The sequence below is a fragment of the Aspergillus stella-maris genome, assembly GCF_047715825.1.
Source record: "Aspergillus stella-maris strain CBS 113639 unplaced genomic scaffold BDV14scaffold_55, whole genome shotgun sequence".
NCBI classification, from domain to species: domain Eukaryota; kingdom Fungi; phylum Ascomycota; class Eurotiomycetes; order Eurotiales; family Aspergillaceae; genus Aspergillus; species Aspergillus stella-maris.
Window position 1 is genome coordinate 154,379 of NW_027396849.1, and position 16,445 is coordinate 170,823.

A 16,445-nucleotide genomic window follows, 5' to 3' on the forward strand; every position below is an offset into this window, starting at 1 on the left:
CGTATTAAGAGTGCTCAAGACAGTCAAAGGACTCGCCAAAACCGAGGTCACCGAAGATGTCGAAGGTCGTGTAGTTGAACCAGGGGGTCATATCCACTTTCGCACTCTTATTGCTGCGCTTCTCGCGGCCGCTGTTTTCTTCCCACTTGTTCTGCTGCTCTGCGCTTTTCGTGTTGTCCACGACAAGCTCCATCAACCGCTGAACAAATAGATTGACATACCGCTGTATAAACATCTAATGGCCCTTCAGTGCCCTAGTCGTGAAAGCAGGGATGAGCACGCATTTTTTATCTGTGCATGTTTCCCCGGATCAATGGCACTTAACAGGGACACTGACTGCCCGGGCATCTGAGCCCACTAGAGCGGGTCTTTCAGGAACTGGGGCTGGCCAGGTCGGGGTTGACGGATAGCTGAGTAGGGATCTGGATGTGCAAACGTCACTTCGTTCGGCGCAATACGGAGAACAGGACCGTATTTCTCGTGCAGGGATTGGATGTCGTGGATTACTGTTCCTTTAAACAGGGCAATGTGGTATGGAAGGCGAGTTGCGGACCATGTCCAGGGGCCGGGGATGTGGCGTAGTGGACGGAGGGTCAGGTTGTAGATGATGCGAGTTAATCGATACTGGATCTTGAATTAGTTCCTTGTAATATGAAAGATATGGTCGCGTACAGTGGCAACGGCAAGGAGAGTTGTTGTCCAGAGGCTGCTGGACAACTCGAAGCCAATCATATTGAGGGCCGTCGGGGATGCTTCTAGGGCACTAGGTCCCACTGTAACGAGGGTGTTAGAGAATGACTACTAAAGTTATTGTTGTATTAGCCAGCTTCTATGAGTCCTCGGAACATACCTGCAGAGACCTTATATACTCCACAAGCAGGTTTTCTGATTACCTACGCTTCCACTCTACTGCCATACAATTCTTATCTCCGTAGCCCAGACAGTAGAAATGCGAACAACATAATTCTGCTCGAGGACCAAGGCCAAATCGCCCGGTCAGACTGACTGGCTTAAATCAGCCACACGGAGTGTATTAGAAATAGACTGCTCGAGCTCAACTGCAAGGCCTTCCAGTAAAAGTTGGACGCAATGAAAGAGGTGGGAGAGAGGGTCTTGGACGCATCCGCCAGTAATAAATCGTGCTGAATCCTTTTCAAGAAGGTATTCCTGAAGGAGCTGACCAGACACTGTTAGACGTAATGTGCACCTATCGTGATTTATTTCGAGGTAATTCTGGTGAGGCATTGGATGAACGTTTAAAGTGGGTAAAATCTGTGCCTATAAGTGTTGACCCGTCATTCCTTTATTTTACCTTGACACAGGAGTTCCTAACTAGGTATTACAAATTAAACAGATCGTGGCCCAAGACCGTTATAGAGTACTAGTAGAGTCCGTTGAGCTATGTAATTGCGTGCTAAGTATTAAGCATGCAGCCGCAAGTACCTGGCTACATTATAATCTCACATACGTCCATTGTCCTGTCAACCTAGCTTAGCACTAACGCACCCACCGGGAGCTATGCTTTCCAACTTGCGCCTGCTTGAGCACACTTTATGCTTTCGAACCTGTATGGCTCTGCTTTCCCCTTGGCCTAGGCCTGGGCCGTGGTCTGATCCGCTACTGTGGCCTGTACGTCTTCTTACCTATATCGAGCATTAAAGAATACTCATCTAATGAGAAGGCAGCATGTATACCTCTGACAAGCATAGCAAAGTTGTCCGTCTAGGTGAACAACGTTATGTTCAGAGCACAGTGCCTGGAGCGCAGTACAATAGCCTGGAGGGTTTTTGTACCGGCAGTTCCCCTTGCTCTTCTTGGGGCAATGATGGGTAGTCGAGCCGTGTTTCTTCGCCATGGGGTGAGGAGCAGTTTCTGATTTAGGTGCTGACTATGGAGATGAGAGAATATGACATGGATGAGAGAGGACCATGGTGTCGATGCGGATGAAGACCGCTCATCTTATATGTATCGTCTTTTCAGCCTTGCATGCTAGCTCTCGTGTGACCCCCTCAGATTCCACCAGTCTTCCAGCCAGCAATAGGCAAACACGAAGGCCAACCTCTTGTTTGCGTCTCATCCCACCATTATTAGAAATCCATCTCTATATAATCCTTTTCGGGGCGTGTCATTGAGACCCGAGTGGTGGAGGTGCTATGGGAAGATCGAGTTGAGGCTCTGCTGCGTCATTGTTTGCTGGATTTAGAGAATGCTGCACTTGAGCCCACTCGCTTAGAAGAGATTCGGCGTCCATCATGTCTTCGTTGGTTTGTAGCCCATCGAGGGCGAATTTGAACAGTTTTCGAGCCAGTCGATATTGAGCTCCGTATGCAAAGCGACGATAGGTTGGGCCGGCCGCTTCTTCGAACAAAGTCTTCAACTCAGCGAATTCGGGCGTGGAAGGTGTATTGTCTGCAAACCGCTCGTCCTCGTCATCTTCATCATTCCATGCCCATATCCACATCGGTGGGGCGCAAGATATGAGAGGAGGAGCAAAGATAGCACTGTCCCAGTCAAGGATGCCGGTAATAGCATATGGCTGATTTGGCGATGGGGTCACGGCGAGAATGTTGCGAGGCTCTAAATCCAGGTGGCAAAGGCAGTAAGATTTCCCATTTAGAACTCCAAGCGCGTTCATCTCCGACGCTGTAGCAAGGAATTGGTCGAAGAATGAAATTCTGAATGACTGATTGGGGCCCTCTGCAGCAGCCTGCTCCTTTTGGTAAGTGAGGAGTAAGCGAAGCAGCTCAGAGGTTGTCTTGGCTGCTTGCCCATTCTCGTATTGCACGAGCGCATTTGCCGCTGTGTCACCAAATGGTTGGATCATCAAGGATTCCTGATCAGGCTGTAGGGTAAGTCTGCCAGCAGTCACACTGTTGATTGAATGCATCTCGAAGTAGACTTTCCCAAGCTCTTTCGTAATAGTGCACTTCATATCATGAGGCAAACTTGGATAGTCTGGGAAAAGAGATGAGCCAGAAATACGCTTCTGGATCATATAAGGGCTTTCCAGAGCATTGCGAGTTGTTGTGTCAAATGCAACAACTTCAGGCACATGGATTTCCGATTGTTGACGGAGTAACTGTAGAGGTGCAAGATCACGATTCAGGCTCGCAGCCTCAAATCGTGGAATACGTAGGACATACTGGTCAGTCGAAGCACCGTTTTCGTTGGTAACAGATATGCCAATAATCCGATTGAAACCTCCTCCTTGCATGCGCTCGATTGAGAGTTCGCCATTGGCAGTGTTAAGCACATTCGAGGCTAGTTCAAGGACCCGCGCTTTGAAGGTGTCGAAAGGTTCGTGGTCGTAGACAAGGGTAGAGGGGTCAGACTGAGAGTTTGTGTCCGAATCGGGCGTCGCATCTTCAGAAGACATCTCAATAGTATAGCAGCGTCGGCGCGCTGTTAGAGATGTCCTAGTCGATAATCCAATTCGCACAATTTCACAGCGTAGAAGAAGAGTAGATCAAGGAAGAAACAGCACACAACTGATGTGGGCGCGGGACACGTGCCTCGCGCCTTGACAGATACATTAGCAACAGTAGGAAGAGTGCACTGCAAAAAGTGCGTACTGTGTAGAACAATAGAAGTCACGAGTGCGGAGGCGGTCCAGATCTCCGATCTCTCTCCAACTCAATTGAACCCACCTCAACCCATCTATCACCTTTTTTTCTTCGAAACACAACGCCTCGAGATCCTCTCTCCCTCGCATATATTATCGGTGATTCTTAAGCGGGCAATCGCGCCGTCTTATAGCGAGCAAATGACAACCCCATCCCCCGATCAGATCAAAACTCTCGAGCAATCCCGCCAGCGCCTCGTCCAACTCACCCATTCTCTTGGTTCACTCATCACAAGTCTAAACCAGTCCGACCCATTGCCTCCATGGTTTGTGCCTTCTCCTCGCGTCTTTTCGTTTTCTTGTCACTAATCGCTACTACGCGTGCAGGTCTTCCCTTCAATCCCAAGCAAGCATCATCTCCTCAAACCTTCAGTCCCTCTCCACGCACCTCTCCGAGAACCACGATTTACTCCGAAGCATATCCGCCCTTCCATCGCCTGAATTCCCCACGCGCACTCAAGCAACAACACTCGAGCAGCTCCTACGCACAAAGCTAGACCCCCGCGTTGAAGACTGGGTCGCTAGAGGGCGCAAGGCCGATACGGCGGTCACGAACCCCTCACCACCATTCTCTGCCGGGTTGCTCGCTGGGTCTTCCGCTGTGGGAAATGGGACCAAGGATGAATTGAGCGGGGGCGACCTTGCGGCTTTGTGGGACTGGGCGCCTGTTGAAGCGAATTCAGAGGCTAGGAAAAGGAATTGGGGCGGGAATTTCACGCTGGAGGAACGAGAGCGGGGTATTGAGGAGGTTGTGGCGGAGTTGGGGCTCAAGAGGGTTTTGGAGGATGATGAAGAGAGCGAGGAGGAAGATGAGGATGAGGAGATGGACCTTGGTGGGTTTGGTAAACCCGCAGATGCTGGACCTGGTAATGCTGTTCCTGGAGCGGGAGAGCAAGGACCGGTGGTACCGATAGACGACATCCTACGATACATGACTACGGGTGTACTTCCGGCGGTGCGGTGAGAAGGTGCGAAGCTTGAATTACTATACCGGCAATCTAGTACGACATTGTCCAGTCGGATTAAACGGTTATATAACGAATAAGCAAGAAGAAAGGAATAACCCAAAACAACACCATTTAACCGCGACGACGGGTTGTGGGTGTCTTGTTACCCGGCTTGGGGGAAGGAGAAGCTGTCGTCCTCGATGGGATCGCCTCGGCCTGGCGCACAGCTTTCTTTGGCTGTGAGTTCTGTTTCTTCTGCTGCTTCTTGGACTGCGCAGGGCTGTTCCAGTAGTACAGCATCTGGGCGGCGAGGACAAGGTTCAGGGAGAATCCGGCGAGGAATCCGTACAAGATGAGCTTGTCGTCGACCTCCTGGAGAGTGGTGAAGATACGGGACAAAGAACCGGCTAGGTAGTTGAACACCTGCAACAAGTTAGTTATGTTCATATTCTCAATCACAGTGGTAATACCGCGAAAGCGCTGAGCTGTCCAGTTCCTCCTTGTTGCCAGATTGTCAAAATCTGGGGCACCTTGCTAGCAACGCCCAGGGCTCCGGCACCAGCCTGCAGATAGGACATGGCTTGAGGATCAACGATAGAAGTGTCTCCGAGCAAAGCATAAATGCTAGCTGCGACAACCGCAACGAACGCAGCCGCAGCAGCCGATCGGCCAGCGTAAGTCAAGACTAGCACTCCAACCAATACATCTTGCGCAGCGATGAATGCGGACTCGCCATAGGTGCTGAATGGGAACTGGCTGCGGACGCCGTAGGACAGAGTAATAAGCAAGCTGGCGGTCTCAAGGGCGTAAGACACAAAGGACACGCCGGAAGAAGAGCCGGAGCGGATGAGCTTCAAGATCTGGGGAACCTTGACGATGCCGCTAGCGCCGACAATACCAATACCCAGGGCCTTGGAGATCGCGAGTGACGTGCATTCGGGGTTCTGGGCGAGATCGAGGTTGACGACGAGCGTGTCGTGGCAGTTCGAGCCGATCAGCGAAACAATAGCATCGTGGACAGGTTGCGGAACGGACGCGACGACGGGACGGAGGATGGGCTGGAGGGGTTCGACGATTGTTTTTTGAATGGCGTCCATGATGAATTGAATGAGACACGCAAGAGCTAAGACTGGAATCCAAAGCTCTGACCAAGATAACAGCAAGAGGGGAAGCTGACTCGAGTGGTACGATGACCTTGCGCGGACTATTATTTGCTGGTGGTCTTTCGGCCAAAAAGTTGCTGCGCTTTTGGTCTCTGCCGCTCTGCCGACTTTTCTCCGGCGCCCGTCTTTGGCTTCAACATCGTCAACTGATCTTCAAGCTCGCCGGTTTTTGCTACCGTCGACTGCAGGCTACGCGCCATTCGCCGCTATGATCCTCAGGTCCTCTCTGCGGAGGCTGGGTGCGGCTCGGGAGCCATCACTTTTGTGCTCCCATTGCCTGGTTTCCAAGCACCCATTGCTCCCCGCAGTCAACAGACTTGCTTCGATCACGCGGTTACAGTCTACTGCTGCGGGACAATCGCCCTCGGCGGCTCTCAACAAGACCTACTTTTCTTCACATAAAGGCGAAACGAACTCGCCTCCGCAACCGGCGCTGTTCACGTCGCTTTCACCTAACAATTCCTCACATCCTCCGCGTCGCGAGACCTCGATTCCGAGCACATCAATACCACCTGAGCCTCAAGCGGAGCTACCGCATCGTCGACGCAAACGCTTAAAGGAGGCTGAGGCTCAAAACAATGTCGCAGAACCTGTCATTGCACCAGATGCTTCCGCGCAATTGTCGAATTTCTCCGCAACGCTTCCGAAGACCTCCCTCCGCCGTAAGATGGCCGCTTATTTCGCCCTCACAAAACCCCGTCTCTCATTCCTGATTCTCCTGTCGACGACTTCTGCTTATGGGATATACCCTATCTCGTCATTACTTGCGCTCGATCCTTCAATAGCTCCTCTTCCGACTCTCTCCACCTCGACTTTGACATTCCTCTACCTAACCACCGGAACATTCCTGTCTTCCTGCAGTGCCAACACGCTCAATATGGTCTTCGAGCCAAAGTACGACGCTCTTATGTCGCGGACACGCAATAGACCTCTTGTCCGTGGTCTCGTCACTCGCCCCGCTGCTGTTCTCTTCGCTATTGCAACGGCCGCCGTAGGGCTGGGTCTTTTGTACATTGGAACAAACCCAACGGTAACTGGACTGTCGGCAGCCAACATCGCCCTTTACGCCTTCATATACACACCACTGAAGCGGATTCACGTTATCAACACCTGGGTCGGTGCCGTGGTAGGCGGTATCCCCCCACTAATGGGCTGGGTTGCAGCCGCAGGCCAAGCAGCAACAACCGGCCACGACACATGGCGCGACATGCTCTTCGGCGAAGAAAGCTTAGGAGGCTGGCTCCTCGCCGGAATCCTCTTCGCCTGGCAATTCCCGCACTTCAACGCCCTCTCCCACACCATCCGCGAAGAGTACAAAGGCGCCGGCTACAGAATGATGGCCTGGACAAACCCCGCCCGCAACGCCCGCGTCGCCCTCCGCTACTCAGTCCTCATGTTCCCGCTCTCAATCGGCCTCTGGTGGATCGGCGTCCTAGGCCACGGCTTTTTAGTCAGCAGCACAATTGCCAACGGCTGGCTTACGAAAGAAGCCTACGGCTTCTGGAAACACCAGGGTGCAAATGGTACAGCCCGTGGTCTATTCTGGGCTAGCATCTGGCAACTCCCGATCCTGCTCATCGGCGGTATGATCACGAAGAAGGGTCTCTGGGATGGTGTGCTAGGTAAAGTCTTTGGCCAGCCAACGGTAGACGATGACGATTATGTATACTACGAGGCGGTCCCCGGGAAGACCGTCCCTGAGAATCCTTCCAGCCGGTCGAAACCTGTCGTCTAGATTCTAGATGATGCCGGGTCCAGACCAAAGACCCATTTCTCTTCTCAGCCTGTATTATCTTGTTCTCGGAAACGGCGTTGCGTGGGGTTCAGGTGTGCTTTTGTGCTTTGTTTTGAAATAGATGTATGTACATATATACGTTGGCAATCAATAAGCTCCTCGGTTCCGGGGAACTTTATTTAGTACCTACTTTCGTTTATACTCAAGCTGTACCCGGCGTAATTACTCAAGAGACTCGTGGCCCAGTACCTATCTTGGTATATACCTCCCAATCCAGGAAGGTACGCACGGGCCGGGGGCACAGGTCGCTCCTTCCCAGATTGAGATCCCAACTCTCGACACAGAATAAAAAGGCACGATCCGGCATCATTGAATTGTACTATGGGGGAAGGAGCGCTCATGTTACCACCTGCCCGCCCTCTTCTAGGCATTTGCGTCGCCTTGTGGGTGATGGGGGGTGGTAGTGATTCTGGTCGCAGTCCGCCCCGTTTGCTTGCCATGCAAGGGTCATGCAATTGCGGTAGTCTAGGTCGGTACATGTACTTAGTAGTCAAAGTCAATGTGAAACATAGGGAGCTGGTTCGTCGGCATTGTAATATTGTCTACATATGTATAACATGCATGAATGTCGCATGTAGGGCTGGGAATGATGGGTAGTCTTATCTATGGTGTTGCGCTTCGTTCTGCTTTGAAAGGACCAACTGCAATGGAGGCATGGTGAAGGGGCTATATAGCATCCCGCACTTGGGGAAGTCTACGGCTGCTGATGGATCTGTGTTTGAGTAGGATGCTGGCATTATGAACATTCAGCTGCAGTGAATCTATCAATAACCAATACCTCACTTCCTCCTCGGCTCCTATCCAGGCACAAACAAACCCAGTCCGGCCAGACAACAAACCCCTCATACATACGATATCCATCCCAAATCAAACCAAACCAAATCAAATCTAGCACGAAACAAAGTTGTTTCCAGAAGCCCCAGTATGCGTAATAACACCAGCAGTCTGCCCATCCTCATTGAAAATAACACGGTCCGCACCAGGCGAGCCACCAGAGTAAATGCTGCCGGAGCTCAGGATCGGGAACTCATAGTAGGTAGGGGAGACGTTGAAGTCGAAGCCCTCGTAGTTATTGTAGACGTGTGGGTAGTTGTTGACGTCGTCGCCGGAGGACTGCAGGCTGTAGCCCTCTGAGATGGCGGCGCCGACGGCAGAGGAGGAGTAGCAGACGCTGCCGCAGGTGTAGGCGCAGGATTGGCGGGTCTCGAGCTCGGCCGGGAGAGCGGCGGCGAGGGAGGAGGAGACGAGGAGGGCGAGGAGGGTCTGTTTCTCTTGTTAGCATATTGTAAAGCAGAGAGACGATAGATTAGGGGGTAAGTACCTTGACTTGGAACATCTTGTCGGTTTGTCTGCCTGGAGCTTGGAGCTGGAGCTTCCGGATTGTTTTGATGGTATAGATTGAAGTGGGTTTGTTGCGCCTGTCTCGATTCAAGAGTGAGGGAATGACAGGAGAGTATTTATCTTGAGTCCTGACACCTGAGCATCGATCGGCCGACTCCGACTAGCTATCTTGAAACTCTCAGCGACAACCCCGAGGTTACATCGCATCTAGATAGGAGAGCCCATGGGCAATCGCCAGGAGATGAATGGTTCACATGCGCGTGATCGGCGCGCCCTGAATAAAGTCCGCCAGGGGCTTAGCCAATGAAAGTGTAATATTTCTGCATGCTATGGGGTCCCCGAGGAGGGTGGGGAAACCCTCAGACTAGAGCATGCAGATCACAAATGAATCGTTGATGATGCCTGGTGGGCAGATGAAGCTATGGACTCCAGTCTGTGGCAGGATTGCTGCAGGTTATGGGGTTGCACTTGGCACGTGTGTTTCGTGGGGAGACTTATAGGCGGTCTTGTGGTCGTCTTACTTCATGCAATTGCTTGGCTTGGTGAGACGTGGGAGAGTTGGAGAAGATGTTTGGTGAAGTCGTATTTCATTCTGCTTAGCTAGCTAGCCTGGCTAGGCGCCGTTGATCGCAGATAGACTCGGACTATCAATATCATCCACTATCCCCGATCTAGGATATACTCCGTGACCAGTAAGCGGGCTGCTGCATTATTGCTGAGGTTTCCGGAATTATCGATATGCAGCCCTAGTCTTATCGTCGCCTTGTTGTTATGGAGTTTTCTCGAAGCAAGCGAGCTAGCAGGCCGCCGTTGCAATCATTCAATTCTCTGGATAACCCCATGTCCTGATTCGAGTCTGGAAACCTGGGCACCAGTCGCTGCAGCGCGGTCTACGAGCTCAATTGCAACGTCTTCATCCCGGTCTCCCTCTTGCCAACCCTCCCTTTCGTCCTTGGTCCTTCGGACAAATGTGACGTCCAGGATGAGCGCAATGGCACCAATGGCGACTGCAAAGTACAGCGCCGCGCGATAGCCCATGATCGTGTTTCCGGACGATTGGGCAATTTGCACCTCGACCGTTGATGCAAATCCCAAACCTAAACTGTTTCCATACAGGTTTAGCGTTCCTATTATGCTCCCTGCTACGCCTTGCTGATGCCGTCGAACCGTGTTGCTAGCGATGATTTGACCCGCGGCATAGACAAAATCCGGACAGAACGCGAACAGCACGACTGATGGAAAAACCTGCGCCCAGTAGGACTGCTTCTCGGGTAAAGTGGCCATGAGGACAGCAGAGACGATTATAGTGACTGTTCCTAACGCAAGGATCCATTGTGCCGCTAGGCGGGGGATTAACCAGGCTGCGAGGCATGCAGCGCCTATGCCGCAGACGACGAATGGAGTCCAGCCGACAGCGAACTGTAGGGTTGACCAGTGCCAGACTTCTTGTAGCCAGACGACCTGGTACCAGATGACCGTTCCTACGGCCATATAATCAAAAAGAATAACAAGGACAAGGATGGCAAACGAAGGAGCTTTGAATATCTCCGGGGGCATCATTGGGTGCGGAGTCTTGTGCTCCCAGACTATGAAGACGGTAAAAAGAAGAAGCGATGTCAAGAGAAGACCAATCTCGTAGGGAGTCGACCACCCCACACTGGGTGCTTGACTATGGTGTATTAGCTTGGCTCTTCGCGAATCTGCAGACTTTGTCATCTCAGACGTACTTCCAGACAAAGTTGAAAAGGATCAGGGAGCTTGTCCCTAAGGCAGCTCCAATCCAATCAATTTTCTGATTACTAGTGTATGCCAGTCCATCATTGCGGCTTAGGAGCCAGAGAGGAAGGAAATTCACAGCACCGAGACAAGCCCTGATACGTCAGCCCTGGTCATCAAAGCTTAAAACAATGTCGCTTACACGAAAACGAAGAACCATCTCCAATGCGTATGCTCAAGGAAAGCTCCCAGAAACAGCGCAGAGAGGTAACCTCCTAACGGTGCGGATGCCGCAAAGAACCCCAGACTAAGGTTCCTGACTCGCCCAGGAGGGTTGGTAATCGTGATCATGGCCACCGCATTTGGCATGATAAGGGCGCCTCCAACACCAGCCAGAGCTCGCATCGTCACAAAAGCGAAGAAATTGTTGTAGCAAAATGCACTAACGAGCGAGCACAGAACAAGCCAGGCGCCGCCGCCTAAAAGCATCTTGCGGTGTCCATAGACGTCGCCGAGCTGGCCGCTCATCAGAACGAATGTGCCCTGGGTGAGGCTGTACTCTTTAGCTTCATATTACTTCAAGATTCGCATGTCATGGTTGTTTAGGAAGGTAACACACCCATAACTTGCTGCTATCCAGGTTGCGTATGATGGTTTTACTCGCATTGACTCGCTAAAAGTTCGGCCGCCGGCAATGCCAGCAAAATTCACTGTCATCTGTGTGTTGTCAGTCCATGGCCTTGGAAGCAAATGTATCTTGACGCACTTGGACGACATTCGCCAAGACTATCAATGCAGTGACAGCTAATTGACGAGGCCGGCTACTGGGAGGCATTGGAGCTCGTTCGAAGACTTGCTGACTTGGGTCTGGCTCAGTTCGTACCGGGATAGCAGAGTTGGTGACGTCCTGGTATTGATTTTCCATAACCTCTGCGGAGGGACGAGAGCTAACGTGAGGGCTAGCGCGAGAAGAACCGACGAATGGATTTTCAGTCGCTGTCGGCTCCTTCAGCGTCTGGGAGGTGAGCTCATGATGCAGCACTGGAGCAAAGGCCATGGTTCTTCAATGTGTTTGCAGAGGTTGCAATGCATTGCAAGAAATAATGGGGCATTTGCGGAGGTTCATTATATATCTGGGGTGTTGGAGTATCCCCACGAAGTGACTGTGTGCTGACATATCGAACAAGCGAAATCGGGATAAATTGCGCAGTGACGGAAACAAGGCCGTGTTTGTGACTTCAATCTTGCCTTTGTAGTCTTGGCTGGCATTATGTCTTTGTAATAAAAGTGGAAAACGGATCCCGTGCCAGCAAACAGGAAGAGCAGGAAAGAGAGGGAAGTTGGAGGCTGCAAAAGTACATCCGGAGTGGGCACCTCAGGCAGCCACCGTCACGGGGTTAGTTAACTACTCAGTACACGCATCTTCCTTCCTTCGTCTTACAGTCTCACTTTGCTTCTTCTTCTCCATCTCAGCCTTGCCAGTTGCCCATCATATTCACAGCCCGCGCCTCCTTGCAGGAAAAGTGCAGTCCATTTTGCAATGCCCATAAGCGGTGTCAACCTGTCAGCTGCGACATCACATCTGCTATGATCGTCGCATGGCTTGCGCGTTCATCAGGCAAGTCGAGGGAGCGCAGCTGAACATATACTCCGAGGATTGAAGCAAGGGTCAATCAATACTCTGTGCTCAACACCATGAACAACGTGCTATGACGATCCGCCCTCGGTTCGGTGGGGACTACTATGTATGCTCGCGTATCACTTTCTGCATGTTCGTAACACAGACGCCATGGTTGACTGTCGAGTGACGATCTTGGAGATGTTTTCTGCAGAGACCAAAGATCACATCGAGTCAACGCGCTCACAATTTGCGGTTCCCACCTTTCCGTCAAATCGGGGCCGTCAGGAGGGTGCAATCGCAGCTCAAAGTTGCAATCACGATGCTAGGTCTCTTGGCAGACCCTAAATTGCATGTTTGGGGGCTTTGCATCCACCCATCCTCCAGTCACGATTGCGCGAAGGAACATATGGCCTGGGCGTCCAGCGATCGACATTCAAAAAAGGCGCTATGAAGGCTCAACCCGCATGGCCCAAAAGCAATGCCTCGATAGGCGCCTCCGCGTGCTGACCACCTTGTTGTGGGTCTTGAGGCATTGTCACCGCGATTTCTAAAGTTATAAAGCCTCCCGGCACCACGCGAGCAGCGAGTATACCCAGATCCACAACCTTTCAATCCCAGATCCATGGCTCAGCCTCCCCATACCAGCCCGCTTCGCAATACGCCGAGGATGCCGGGACAACCTCGTCGGCTTGTCCTCTGCTTCGATGGCACGGGAAATCAGTACATGGGGACTGAGGAGGATACGAACATAGTCAAAATCTATGAATCGCTTGAGAGACATATTCCGGGGCAGTATGCCTACTATCAGCGTGAGCCGACCGACAATCTCCTTAAGATACAAAAATTGACCATTTCGACCACAGCTGGTATTGGAACCTTGACTTATGTCAGAGGCTCTTCGCGTCAGACCAGCGGTTTCAGTCTTTGGGCTAGATTCAAAGCTCGCATCAGCGCGCTCTTGGACCAGGGCGTTGGCGTATCATTCGCCAGCCATTTGATTGCAGGTTACAAGTTTGTTATGCGCTACTACTCCACGGGCGACCATATTTATATCTTTGGCTTTTCGCGCGGTGCATATACTGCGCGCTTCCTTGCTGAGATGATTCACAACATCGGTCTTCTGTCGCGTGGCAACGAGGAGATGGTCCCTTTCGCCTGGGATACATTCAGTCGCTACCAAAGCTCCCGAGGCAATGTCCCTCAAACCGAAGAGGATCGCGAGTTGGCACGATACATGCAGAAGTTCAAGACCACATTCTGTCGTCCCGATGTCGGTGTGCATTTCCTCGGTCTCTTCGATTGTGTCAACAGCGTTGGCCAGTTTGAAATTCCTCTGTTCCGCAAATCGTACCGATACATTGCTAGCCCATCGGCTCGCCATATCCGCCACGCGGTTTCAATCCATGAACGCCGCCTGAAGTTTAAGCCTGCATTGTTTCACATCGACGAGAAAGATAAAGACAAAGTCGACTTGAAAGAAGTCTGGTTCGCCGGTAACCACGGTGATGTCGGCGGTGGGTGGCCGTTGGGTAAAGGCCAAAAGAGCCTCTTGTCAGACATCGCGCTCGATTGGATGATCCAGGAAGTATTGAACCTTCCCGATTCAAAGAGCACACTCCAATTCATGCCGCCGAACGTAGATACCTTGAAGAGGCATGCCACTTCATCCCTCTGCAGAGATGAGGAACCAGGCACAGAGGGGTATCTTCTTCAGCAGAGAATGAACAAGCCTCATGATAAACTGGCCTTTGGAAACGGGAATAGCGCTTTCTCAGTTATGCTATGGTGGATTCTAGGTTCGTTCTGTGTCCAATTTCTCAGTTCACCCAGCTAATGTGATACAGAGGTGCTTCCAATTGCTTCCCGGCTAGAGCTCGAGAATGGTAAATGGGTTCCTCGCCGATTTCCGCCTAATTATGGTGCTTCAAGGGACATTCCATGTGGAGCGGCCATTCACCCTAGTGTGTATGAGATGCTGGATTCAGGAATCTTGAAAGACTTTCCTATCCCACGACCTGGAGGTAATAACCCGAACTTGCCTCCAAACATTCTTGATATCGTCAATGGCGAAGGGCGACACATGCAAAGCCAGAATGATGAAGCGTGTGGGTGTAAATAGGGGATTATGCGACCGAAGATGAGGGAAGAATGCGTTGATTATGAATACTATTGCTATATACCTTGTTATATCCTTTGGCGAACTTCTGTTTACTAGCTAATGTCAATTCATGAAGATTCCAATGTTGGATATAATCGCTGCGGTATTCTCATCTCCTTTCCATTTACTTGTACGACACCCCAAAGCTAGGCTGATAGCAATCACTGATAAAGAAGGGGCTCGGCTACCGGCGGCGCGTGACGTCTGAAGATCCCGACGCCAACCGCCTCTCCGCACCCTCTCCACCCTCTCACTCTGGGGAAATCTACAAGTTCCCCCAAATCCCCCCCTCTCCTTCATACACAACACTCACAATCATGGCCTCAATACTACCACTATCACGTCGAATACCACCCATTGCGCGCCGCGTCTCGCTGTCCCGGCCCCTCCTCTCTAAGCGATGGAGCACATCCATATCCCAGCGTCCGGGCTCAGATCGGTACGTGGATCCCACAATCAACAAAACCAAAGCTGGATATGATTGTACTGACTTCTCTCTTGATGATCTAGTGTCCGATTCCCCGGCGCAGTCAACAGCAAATTCACGACTGAAATGGCCTTCATCAATCCCATGGACGGACCGGGCATCCCCACATACCGCGTGATGGATTCCGACGGGGTCTTCGTTGATAAGAGCCGGAAGAAGCTGGGTGTTTCAAATGAGGAGGTGCTTATTTGGTATAAGAATATGTTGACTGGTGTGTTTGAGCCCCAAGCCCTGGGTTTTAGGCTCCTTTGGAAGGAGTGGGTCTGACAGAGGATATATATAGTGAGCATTATGGACGTGATCATGTTCGAGGCACAACGGCAGGGACGGTTGAGTTTCTATATGGTACGCGCTCATTCACACGCAACACGCTCCCCTCCACAGCCTATGTTCCAATCAGGTCTAATCCATGAATTCGTACACAGGTCTCCGCCGGCGAAGAAGGCATTTCTGTCGGCTCCGCCGCAGCCCTAACCCCCGACGACGTCGTCTTCGCGCAGTACCGCGAAACAGGCGTATTCCAGCAAAGAGGCTTCACACTAAAGAACTTCATGAGCCAATTGTTCGCAAACGCCAATGACAGTGGGCGAGGGCGGAATATGCCTGTCCATTATGGGTGTGCGTATCCGAAGACGGTGAGTACACCCACCCACACTCAAATATAACAACTTATACTATTAAGTGGAAATGCTAATAAAGTGGATGTAAAGCACACAATTTCCTCAACCCTCGCAACCCAAATCCCCCACGCCTCCGGCGCAGCCTACGCCCTAAAACTCCAAGGCTTACAAAACCCCGACCTCCCACCACGCATAGTAACATGCTACTTCGGCGAAGGCGCCGCTTCCGAAGGCGACTTCCATGCAGGCCTCAACATCGCAGCGACCCGCTCATGCCCCGTCGTCTTCGTATGTCGCAATAACGGGTACGCTATCTCAACACCAACATTGGAACAATACCGCGGCGACGGCATTGCAAGTCGTGGCGTCGGCTACGGAATCGATACGATCCGCGTCGACGGGAACGATATATTCGCTGTATTCGAGGCTATGAAGACCGCGCGTGAACTTGCACTTTCTGACGGTGGAAAGCCGGTCCTTGTCGAGGCGATGAGTTATCGGGTTAGTCACCATAGTACAAGTGATGATAGTTTCGCGTACCGCGCGAGGATCGAAGTCGAGGACTGGAAGAGAAGGGATAATCCGATTATTAGGTTGCGGAAGTGGCTTGAGAATGAGGGGCTTTGGAATGAGGATCTTGAGAGGGAGGCGCGCGAGAGTATTAGACGGGAAGTACTGACGGAGTTTGGTGAGGCAGAGAGAGAACTTAAGCCTGCTATAAGGTGTGCGTTTGAGGATGTTTATGATGATTTGACGGAGGAGCAGAGGGAGCATATGGGTGAGTTGAGGGGGTTGTTGGAACGGTATCCGGAGGAGTATGATCTTAGGGGGTTTGAGGGGGGTATTAGGGGGTTGGATGTTGAGGGGAAGGAGGGGAAGTGAATTCCAGAGCAATCTGATGTATGCATAGATTATCATAATCAGCGTTGGGTTGATCCTGACTGTGCTGGAGGCATCGTGCCTTACTGAGCTAGA

General features: G+C 51.6%; 9 protein-coding genes across 9 annotated transcripts; 4 read left to right on the plus strand and 5 right to left on the minus strand.

Annotated features, from left to right (window-relative positions):
* Positions 1 to 4: 4 nt before the first annotated feature.
* On the minus strand, positions 5 to 732 carry BDV14DRAFT_203122 (uncharacterized protein; the record flags this gene model as incomplete). The annotated part of the gene is made up of 3 exons (XM_073774210.1): positions 5 to 235; positions 442 to 624; positions 673 to 732. 3 exons carry the CDS (start codon positions 730 to 732, stop codon positions 5 to 7), a joined length of 474 nt encoding a protein of 157 aa, XP_073625109.1.
* Positions 733 to 1,442: 710 nt separating this feature from the next.
* On the minus strand, positions 1,443 to 3,625 carry BDV14DRAFT_179082 (phosphotransferase family protein). The gene has a single exon (XM_073769691.1). It carries the CDS (start codon positions 3,374 to 3,376, stop codon positions 2,126 to 2,128), a length of 1,251 nt encoding a protein of 416 aa, XP_073625110.1. The 5' UTR covers positions 3,377 to 3,625; the 3' UTR covers positions 1,443 to 2,125.
* A 138-nt stretch (positions 3,626 to 3,763) lies between these two features.
* On the plus strand, positions 3,764 to 4,586 carry med8 (RNA polymerase II mediator complex subunit MED8; the record flags this gene model as incomplete). Its single annotated transcript, XM_073771540.1, has 2 exons — positions 3,764 to 3,888; positions 3,950 to 4,586. The coding sequence occupies 2 exons, from the start codon at positions 3,764 to 3,766 to the stop codon at positions 4,584 to 4,586; spliced, it is 762 nt and encodes a 253-aa protein (XP_073625111.1).
* On the minus strand, positions 4,411 to 5,774 carry BDV14DRAFT_111830 (putative monosaccharide-P-dolichol utilization protein). The gene is made up of 2 exons (XM_073765702.1): positions 5,040 to 5,774; positions 4,411 to 4,992 (listed from the first exon to the last, which is right to left on the minus strand). Exons 1-2 carry the CDS (start codon positions 5,664 to 5,666, stop codon positions 4,702 to 4,704), a joined length of 918 nt encoding a protein of 305 aa, XP_073625112.1. The 5' UTR covers positions 5,667 to 5,774; the 3' UTR covers positions 4,411 to 4,701.
* A 60-nt stretch (positions 5,775 to 5,834) lies between these two features.
* Positions 5,835 to 7,707, plus strand: cox10 (protoheme IX farnesyltransferase). The gene has a single exon (XM_073769692.1). The coding sequence runs from the start codon at positions 5,941 to 5,943 to the stop codon at positions 7,465 to 7,467; it is 1,527 nt and encodes a 508-aa protein (XP_073625113.1). The 5' UTR covers positions 5,835 to 5,940; the 3' UTR covers positions 7,468 to 7,707.
* A 536-nt stretch (positions 7,708 to 8,243) lies between these two features.
* On the minus strand, positions 8,244 to 9,076 carry BDV14DRAFT_111850 (extracellular guanyl-specific ribonuclease RntA). Its single transcript, XM_073765703.1, has 2 exons — positions 8,849 to 9,076; positions 8,244 to 8,790 (listed from the first exon to the last, which is right to left on the minus strand). Exons 1-2 carry the CDS (start codon positions 8,861 to 8,863, stop codon positions 8,416 to 8,418), a joined length of 390 nt encoding a protein of 129 aa, XP_073625114.1. The 5' UTR covers positions 8,864 to 9,076; the 3' UTR covers positions 8,244 to 8,415.
* Positions 9,077 to 9,684: 608 nt separating this feature from the next.
* On the minus strand, positions 9,685 to 11,641 carry BDV14DRAFT_203128 (major facilitator superfamily domain-containing protein; the record flags this gene model as incomplete). The annotated part of the gene is made up of 5 exons (XM_073774211.1): positions 9,685 to 10,537; positions 10,596 to 10,739; positions 10,787 to 11,137; positions 11,204 to 11,301; positions 11,351 to 11,641. The coding sequence occupies 5 exons, from the start codon at positions 11,639 to 11,641 to the stop codon at positions 9,685 to 9,687; spliced, it is 1,737 nt and encodes a 578-aa protein (XP_073625115.1).
* A 1,186-nt stretch (positions 11,642 to 12,827) lies between these two features.
* BDV14DRAFT_203129 (T6SS phospholipase effector Tle1-like catalytic domain-containing protein) lies at positions 12,828 to 14,324 on the plus strand (the record flags this gene model as incomplete). The annotated part of the gene is made up of 2 exons (XM_073774212.1): positions 12,828 to 14,001; positions 14,050 to 14,324. The coding sequence occupies 2 exons, from the start codon at positions 12,828 to 12,830 to the stop codon at positions 14,322 to 14,324; spliced, it is 1,449 nt and encodes a 482-aa protein (XP_073625116.1).
* Positions 14,325 to 14,680: 356 nt separating this feature from the next.
* On the plus strand, positions 14,681 to 16,352 carry BDV14DRAFT_203130 (thiamine pyrophosphate-dependent dehydrogenase E1 component subunit alpha; the record flags this gene model as incomplete). Its single annotated transcript, XM_073774213.1, has 5 exons — positions 14,681 to 14,802; positions 14,874 to 15,061; positions 15,134 to 15,195; positions 15,276 to 15,485; positions 15,561 to 16,352. The coding sequence occupies 5 exons, from the start codon at positions 14,681 to 14,683 to the stop codon at positions 16,350 to 16,352; spliced, it is 1,374 nt and encodes a 457-aa protein (XP_073625117.1).
* Positions 16,353 to 16,445: the final 93 nt, after the last annotated feature.

Excerpts from the sequence above, each read along its gene's own strand:
- BDV14DRAFT_179082 (XM_073769691.1), bottom strand. The coding sequence starts at position 3,376 with ATGTCTTCTGAAGATGCGACGCCCGATTCGGACACAAACTCTCAGTCT.
- BDV14DRAFT_111830 (XM_073765702.1), bottom strand. The coding sequence starts at position 5,666 with ATGGACGCCATTCAAAAAACAATCGTCGAACCCCTCCAGCCCATCCTC. Across the intron at positions 4,993-5,039 it reads GACAGCTCAGCGCTTTCGCG|GTGTTCAACTACCTAGCCGG; the intron begins GTATTACCACTG and ends AACTTGTTGCAG.
- cox10 (XM_073769692.1), top strand. The coding sequence starts at position 5,941 with ATGATCCTCAGGTCCTCTCTGCGGAGGCTGGGTGCGGCTCGGGAGCCA.